The following is a 9183-nucleotide window of genomic DNA, read 5'->3' on the forward strand; positions in this document are numbered from 1 at the left end:
CACAATTGCCAAAGTGTGATTCATCTTGCTCTATTTGTTTACCACTAGCGCATGCTGATGACGTTTTATTCTTCTGTACTAACTTGCGTCATTGCCTACGATTCGATAGGTGTCATCATCGTACAGTCTACATACATGTTGTACCCAAGTTTATTAGATCCATATCGCACTGTGTGATTTGTAATAATCTTATAGGATTGCTGATCTGGCCTACCTTTTCTTACTCTTTTACAGTATTTATACAGTAAATGTGTATTTGTGGCAAATTTATATATATATAATGATAAAATACATTTAAGATTAAATGTCATGAAATTTCATCTTAATAATTTTATAGGACCACTCAGAGTATGTGTTTTTTTGGCATGTGTGTAATTTCAGTTGTACCTAAATTGTTTCGTAAATTTAGAATAAAATTTAGAACGAAAGTTATTGATGAATCATGATTTGTTAACAAAAACACAGATTTGTACGCAGATTTCACGCACAAATCCTTGTGTACACACGCTTGGTGAATGAGACCCATTGTTGTAAGCTTTAGAAAGAGTACAGTTTCTCTCGTGAAGTGGGAATAACTTTTAATCAGGGTTTAAAGGATTAGTTCACTTCAGAATTAAAATGTCCTGATAATTTACTCGCCCCCACGTCATCCGAGATGTTCATGTTTTTCTTTCTTCAGTTAAAAAGAAATTAAGGTTTTTGAGGAAAACATTCCAGGATTTTTCTCCATATAGTGGACTTTACCGGGAGCCAACGGGTTGAAGGTCCAAATAGCAGTTTGAATGCAGCTTCAAAGGGCTCTACACGATCACAACCAAGGAATAAGAGTCTTATCTAACCAAACCATCGGTCATTTAAAAAAAAATAATAATAATCTACTATTTAACCACAAATGCTAGTCTTGCACTAGTTCTGCAATCTGCACACGCGTCTAATTAAAAAACAAATTTGTGAGAAGGAAAAAAAAGAAAATTACCAGAGAATCGAAAACAAATTTACGTTGTGGTAGGTACTACACTGAAACAACAGGAGAACTGGATATTCAGAAAAACGACTACCGCGCTCTTGTCTTGTCCACGGACTGACCGCTTGTCCTGGCCTTGTTCTGGTCACAGAAGCCCTGCGGATCGCAAAAGCTGCTTCCAAATCTTCAGTTCTCATTCTCATGGATCTTTCTGCTGCCTTCGACACTGTGAATCATCAGATCCTTCTGTCCACCCTCTCATCACTGGGCATCAAAGGAACTTCCCTCCACTGGTTTGAGTCCTATCTCACAGGTAGGTCCTTCAGGGTTACATGGAGAGGCGAGGTATCCAAAGCACATCAACTGAACACAGGGGTTCCTCAGGGTTCAGTTCTTGGACCGCTCCTCTTCTCCATCTACACCACATCATTGGGACCCATCATACAGGCACATGGTTTCTCTTACCATTGCTATGCTGATGACACACAGCTCTACCTCTCATTTCAACCAGATGATCCCACAGTAGCTGCCCGTATCTCAAGCTGTCTGGCGGACATCTCGGCATGGATGAAGGAACATCACCTGCAGCTCAACCTGGCAAAGATTGAGCTTCTCGTTCTCCCTGCCAATCCGTTTCTACAGCACGACTTCACTATCCAGCTAGACTCATTCTCAATCACCCCATCAAGGTCGGTCAGAAATCTTGGATTAATATTTGATGACCAGCTGACCTTCACAGACCAAATTACATAGACAGCTCGTTCATGCAGGTTTGCAATGTATAACATCAGGAAGATCAGGCCTTTCCTAACTGAGCATGCAACACAACTTCTCATCCAGGCCCTGGTTATTTCTAGGCTCGATTACTGCAATGCTCTTCTGGCTGGACTTCCATCATGTGTTACTAAACCTCTACAAATGATCCAGAATGCTGCAGCCCGCCTTGTCTTCAACGAGCCCAAAAGGGCTCACGTCACTCCTCTGTTCATCTCACTGCATTGGCTACCACTCGCTGCTCGCATCAAATTCAAAGCTTTGACGCTTGCTTACAGATCTACCACAGACTCAGCTCCGTCCTACTTTCACTCCCTACTACATGTCTACATCCCTTCCAGAAGCATACGATCGGCCAAGGACCGACGGCTCGTGGTTTCATCACAGCGAGGCACAAAATCACTCTCCAGAACATTCTCATTCACGGTTCCATGCTGGTGGAATGATCTCCCCACTCTCATCCGGAATGCAGAATGCCTGATAGCATTCAAAAGACAACTGAAAACTCATCTCTCCGTGAGTACTTAACATAAAAAATAAAAATAAAATAAAAATAAATTATTTTAAAGAAGAATCAATAATTCTTTTAAATCTTTCCTTCCCTTTTAAATCTTCCCTTGTCTGGCTTTTGCTACTCTGAGAAATGCCTGAACTTTGTATTTTGAGCACTTCTTGCCTTGTTCTTCCCTCTTCACGATGACTCGCTTGCTTTAGTCCTCAGTTGTAAGTCGCTTTGGATAAAAGCGTCTGCTAAATGACTAAATGTAAATGTAAATTACGTAATCACGTAGAAAGGTCACACGTGACATACTGTAGCGAAAGTACTGATCTAGTGTTTAAATAGCGAACGTGCAAAGACTAAGTCAAAGACCATTTAAAAAACAAACAAAAAAAGGGTAAAACAACGATGTCGGACAATTTTGAAGTTGGAGGAGAAAATGAGATGGAGTTTTTTCACCCTTTTTCGACCTTTTAACGTGATTATGTAATGCATTGCGCATCACAGAGCTAGTGCAAGACAACCATTTGTGGTTAAAAATTATATATATTTACATTTTTTTATGAAATGACCAAATGTTTGGCTAGATAAAACACTTTTTCCTCGGCTGGGATCGTGTCAAGCCCTTTGAAGGTGCACTGAAATTGCAATTTGGACCTTAAAACCATTGTACCCCATTAAAGTCTACTATGGAGAAAAATCCTGAAATGTTTTCCTGAAAGACATGGACATCTTGGATGACGTGGGGGTGAGTAAATTATCAGGAAATTTGAATTCTGAAGTGAACTAATCCTTTAAGTATATTGAAGTACTCTGTGATTGTCTTTGTTTATTGTCCTGAAAGGCTCTTATTTCTTCTTCTTTTTAACCTTTATTTCAACTCAGACTTCTCTTCTTGTTTCTATCTTTCTTCTGCCCACCCATTTTAAATGTAAAGTCAAGTCATCTTCGTTTATATGGCGCTTTTTACAAAACAGATTGTTTCAAATCAGCTTTACAGTGATAGAAGGAAATTAGTGCAACAAAGAGTGTTTCGTCTGTACAGCAGCTGTAGAAGAAAGTTATTGTCCAGCTTAAGTAAGTTTTTTATTAATTTATTTCCGTTGTAAAAATCATTTGTTATTGACCTACACTACACCGTTTTCAACTGATAACAGAAAACTTTTAATGCGTTCTGGCCGTTCATTTACACGTCAACGGCGTTTTGGGGTGGTGATGGCGCAGTGGATAAGACACATGCCTGTGGTGTGAGAGACCCGGGTTCGAATCCACTGTGAGACATCAATGTGTCCCTGAGCAAGACACTTAACTCCAGTTGCTCCAGAGGCGTGCGACCTCTGACATATATAGCAATTGTAAGTCGCTTTGGATAAAAGCGTCAGCTAAATGAATAAATGTAATGTGAATGTGGTGGCCTGAGAATGCAAACTTTAAAAATAGGTTTCAAGGTGCAAATAGGTGCACGTTTTTGAAAAAAAAATACCATATTATCATCTCTGTGTAAACTTAAAAAACGTAAATAGGCCTATGTGAAAACGATGAGAGTGTGCACATGCGTATTACGTGTTTAGTCTGTAGTCATTTGCGTTTTAATGCCTGTGCGGGCGGGCACGTAGTCTTTCTTTACAAAGTGACATCGCAAAATTACTTGTCTGGCATGCATAATACAGCGTTTTTAGTCGTTTTAGTCATTTTACATGATTTGAATTATATAAATTGATAATGTGTTATATGTATCCAGAGGTGTAAAGTCCAGGTTCAGAAAGTAGAATTCCTCCTCAGTATTTTGTTCCAATCACCTGGGTTTGCTCATTAGCACAGTTTTTCAGCCAGGAGACAGAAATAATTAGTGAAATCAGCTAGCTGAGTTCATGGGTGGAATAAACATATGGCAGGATTTTTACTTTCTGACCCCTGGACTTTACACTTCTGTGTGTCTCCCAGGTTAAAGAGATACTGACAGACTGTGTCTGCTTTCCAAACAATGTTAGGAAGACTATTCCGGAGTTTAGGTGCTAAATATGAAAAGGATCTACCGCTTACAGTTGATTTTGATATTCTAGGTATTATCAACTGGCCATAATTTTGAGATTGCAATAGACGTGAAGGACTATAATGCGTTAAGAGCTCGCTAAAGTACTGGGGAGCTAAACCATTAAATGCTTTGTAAGTAATTAGCAATATTTTAAAATGTATACAATGCTTAAAATGGAGACAATTAAATGTAAGATTCTGTAAAATTAACCCTGTAAAAGAAAGCAAATTCAGCACCTACGTTACTTACGCACTTTCTCTTTTTCTCTCCTTTCTGAGACATTCACCTCTGGATCTTTGTAAAGGGTGGGTGGAGGGGTGCGTTCATAAGCAGGGTGGTTTTTGGAGGGGGAGGAAGCAGACTTAGGTCAACATTGTGGTATTTTCTTAAAGATGCATATCTGCCTTGAACAAACATGCTGTGTATTTATAGGAATTCAGGATCCAGCTCAAGCAGCATGGGGCCAATTGGCTTTTTCTACAGTATTTGTGCTGCAAAGCTCAATAAGGGTTTTTAATTAAATGGTTTACACTTAGTTAGGCTTAATAGGAGATGTGCCTGTTGATAAAAATAACAGCAGCTTACAGCTAAAGCACATGGGAAACACTTTATAATAAACTTATTTAATGAGAGATGAACAGATTGGTAATTGACAGTGAATTAGTTAATTTATGAGTGTATATAAAAATATATTAAAGTTTAATGACAATCATAACTATCGAATTACATTGACAAATGATCTGTCAATAATTATTTAATTTAATACTGTTTGTTTATATTATTAATGAATGTTATTATAAAATGTTAATGATTTTGATCTGTTTGACAGAGGATGGCAAATAATAAGCATAAAAACATGTAAATAGGTGTTACGTATATTAAACCAAATGCCCAAAGCCTTAATGTTCCTTTTTTTATACATTTAAGTAAAAAAAAAATCTAAATAAGTGTCCTATTATTTAAATGTTTACCAAGGTTTTGAGAACAACAGGTCATTCATTGCAAGCACAATCTAAAAAATATATATAATTCTATATTATAAATCCAGTATAATTCTAATTTTAAAAACTCAAATAAAATTAAATTTCATGTCATGTCGAGGTTGGTTACTGCATAAACTTAAATAGAAAAATTGGATGTGTAAAAATATTTTATATAACTTTAAATGTTACTTGCTGCTCACAGCAAAAGTAATACAAACAGAATTCGTCAAAGCGCAACTGCCACCATTAACATCATATTTATTGTTATTTAGTTACTCAATAAAACATATACATATATATACAATATGCAGGAAAACAGACAACTGCACTTTACATATTACTTAAAAAAATGAAAAGAAAGAAAGAAAAAGGACCTCTGTAAATCTCCACGTTGCCATTATGACCTTCCATCTAACCTTTTTCAGGTATTTAAGGTCAACTGTAACCTTTTTCTAAAGAGTATAAGATTGCCTAAAAAAATTACATGTGCAATACCAATATTCTGGTTTCTATTTGATATCCATTTAACATCAAAAGGTTTCCTCTAGCTGTGCGGCATACCAGTGTTGAAGCATCTTGAGTGTTCAAGAAACAATCCGATGGGCTATGGGCAATTTAAAACGAAACATGGAGAATGCTGTAAACCTAATATACAAGTAAAGAGGGAATCCGACAGGTTAGAGTAACCAAAAGCAGTGGATAAATTCTGGGGGAGTGCCAGTGATCCGCATTATAGCATTTTAAAACAGCTTGAAAAGACATGGCGCATCATTGAATTTCTATGAATCATGTTCTAAACGGATTCCCCTGACCACTCCCCTTTTTGTCCCAAAGAAGGCAGCAAGTAGCATGCCTGCAAGGACCAAATTTCTAATTTGTTGGAATTAGGGCAAGAGGGTCAGAAAAAGACCCTAGATCTTATTCAGGATCAGGGTTTTTTTTTTTATAAGAAGGAACAATAATTATTTCAAAGATGAAAAAAATGAAACCTCCGAAGAGGGCAAAAAAGTGGGTATGAGAGAAGCATAGAATACACAACAATGGTTGAACAGAAAAGCCATCAGAATGCATAGACATATAAAGAAATGTTGAGGTCTGGATCAGTACTGGTACACCATCATCTTGTCTTTTAATATCATCCTACAGTAAGTTCAGTGTAACATGTTTTTTCTTGTGTTTGTTTTTTTCTACAAAAATGGCACAAACTTTCCTCACAAAGAAACACTGATTTATCCTTCCTCCATATAAAAAAAAGAAGTCTTGGTTTCTTATCCTCATCCTGGTAGTCAAAAGGTCTTCTTTTCTCATGCTCTGTTTCTTCAAGTCAACGCAGCTACGAATGTTCCGAAACGGTTTGAGATGTCCGAGTGAAGGGAGCGCCAGGAAGGAACAGGTCCCCCGCGCCCCTTAGACTCCCCAAGTTCATCTGTGCAGTGGACTGACAGGCACTGGAGATGAGAACCCATACCTCCAGTGGTCCCCGAGGAACCTGCTCCTCCTGTGCTCTTACTTTGAGAGAGGTCTACTTCTGAAAGAAAAACACAGGGGGAAGAAATTCAATACGTAGACGTAACCATTACATTTGGTTATTGCAATCTATGTATCAATTTAGGTACTCAGCACTTTTAAAGTGTCTTGTGTTGTGATAGGCCAATTAATCAAGTGATTTTTGGCCACCACAATATTTAAATGTTTGAAATTTTTAACCATATATAATCCATTCCAAATTAATTCAAGTACTCGCATTGGCCAATATTGGTAGATCACTGTCCCAGAATTTGCCGATTAAAGTCGACATGAAATCAAAATTTACCCTATTGACTTTGTTAGCGCATATTACTAGTCTTGTGGTGAACAATTAATCTGTGCAAGTTAATACACAGAAAAAAAATGTGTTGGCGTGGTAATCTTTAATCAAAATCTGAAAAGTTACTTCCGGTCTGGAATGGCATTCCTTTTCTGATGACGTCAGTTTGACGGCTTGGGTTGAAAACGCTTTACAACGCCCCTCAATCCGTTAGTCTGCTATGATGGCTATGAGCAGAGATGGAGAGGAGGAGCGCTAAAGTAAAACCCTGCCCTCTGTTCAATATTCCGTTTCACTTGGAAATACGACACAACACAAGAGGAAAGTCGTTTGCAACTTCCGGTTCACAGGGACTTTAAGTAGTGTATCAATTTTAAAAAAGCCTGTCAACAAATAAAAAGCCTTTCATGTACATTTTAGGAAATGTTGAGTAATTATTGTGTACAGTAAGTGTTTCGAGATTGGCCTAGAAGTCATTCTTTTTTTCCTTTTTTTTAAGTATCAAAAGTAAGAAAGCCCTTGTCTTTTCCAGGCAATTGTGTGAATGGTTTGAGACTGCATGTATTTGAGAAGTGTGATCTTAAAATCCATCGAACCACATGCATTAGCATTGGCTTTAGGACCCATTCACCCCGTTCCACTGCACAAAAACAAAGTGACCCTTCAGTCAAGGAGTCACAAAGCTCTGGGAAAACTGACCTTTGACTCTGTTTGACCTAATTTACCTGCATAATGACCCTTCTAACGCATTGACACACAAGTCAACCCCCTGCCCCCATCTCATTTACTGCACAAAACAAAATCCATACAAAGGTTTATAAGGGTTGCATTTGAAATGTCAATACGAGAGAAGAAGTGATTGATAGACAGAGAAATAGAGAAAATGGCATTTCAAAACATTATAATTGTATCAGTTTTGTACCAAATTCACGTTTTTATTCAGAGGTACATAAACATGGATATAAAAAAGCAGGTAAAAAAATCTTTAGAAATTTTAGGGTTGTAATTTTATTTACAACAGATAAAATCAAATTTTTATGCAGATATGGACAAGAAAAAATCACGCTACAGTGTAAGGAATGTAACCCCTGTCCTTCATGTACTTCCAGTTTAATGGTATATGAACCGATTATGTTATAAATTTAACTGACATGGATAATGACTACTGACACACCAAAGACATTTGAGGTAACATTTCAAATCTTTAGGCTAATCATTTTTAGGCTTCTGAATAAATCTGCAAAAACTCAAATGTGTTACAACTATCCCTGCTCTCCCCTACAGAGAAACACCTTTACACTCACACACACACACACATGCTGTGTGTCAGCCATTTTGAGAGACGGGCGCCTGGTCTCGCCCTCGAGCCTGTCTGGACCAGTACTGCAGAAAAAAAATGGTAAGGTGTAGGGAAAGGTCAATAACCAGACCCCATCCCCCAAACCCTAAGGATAGAGGAACAAAAATAAAGGGGAAAGGAATCCAGAGAGGAGGGAAAGACATTAGTGGTAAAAAGAAAAGACAAAGGTGGATCTGCATAAATGATGACAAACAAAAGATCATCATATCTTTATATGGAGTTTTAATCAATTATATGGTGTGAAATATATACACATCTCCCCCACATCTTTACATGCCTAAGGCAATAACGCATACACACACACTTATGCACGCACATAGTCCTATTCTCTTGTCTTACGTCCTGCAGAGTCTGCCAATAGTCCGTGGTAGCTGGGCACAGCAGGCTGGGCTACGGCCTGGATAAGCAACCAAGCATTCTCCACACACACACACACACACACACACACACACACACACACACACACACACACACACACACACACACACACACACACACACACACACACAAACTGCTCAGCTAGCCATCAGGCTTCCTGCTGCTACCCCCAACACACACACAGCAACGTGAGAACTGTGCAACCCCAAAACACAGTCACACACAAATGTATGCATTTAAGAGACTCAGTGTCTATCCCAAAACATCGCAACTAAGCAAACACAGCACACACATACCTGACACAGCACTTTCAACCACTTTCAAATCCACACATATCATAACCCTTAATACAATTTTTTTAAGCTGTATGGCAAAAATGAACA

The 9183-nt window shown here is 38.1% G+C and overlaps 1 protein-coding gene across 1 annotated transcript in view; it reads right to left on the reverse strand.

The window, feature by feature from the left end:
* Positions 1-6459: 6459 nt before the first annotated feature.
* Positions 6460-9183, reverse strand: part of mn1b (meningioma 1b) — a 14199-nt gene continuing 11475 nt past the window's right edge. The window contains exon 2 of the mRNA XM_077206626.1: positions 6460-6783. Coding sequence (XP_077062741.1) covers positions 6575-6783 — 209 coding nt within the window. The 3' untranslated portion in view covers positions 6460-6574. The remainder of the gene's footprint in view (positions 6784-9183) is intronic.

The sequence above is a fragment of the Siphateles boraxobius genome, unplaced genomic scaffold, assembly GCF_051911475.1.
Source record: "Siphateles boraxobius isolate OS27281-9 unplaced genomic scaffold, OSU_SipBor_1 56, whole genome shotgun sequence".
Lineage (NCBI taxonomy): Eukaryota > Metazoa > Chordata > Actinopteri > Cypriniformes > Leuciscidae > Siphateles > Siphateles boraxobius.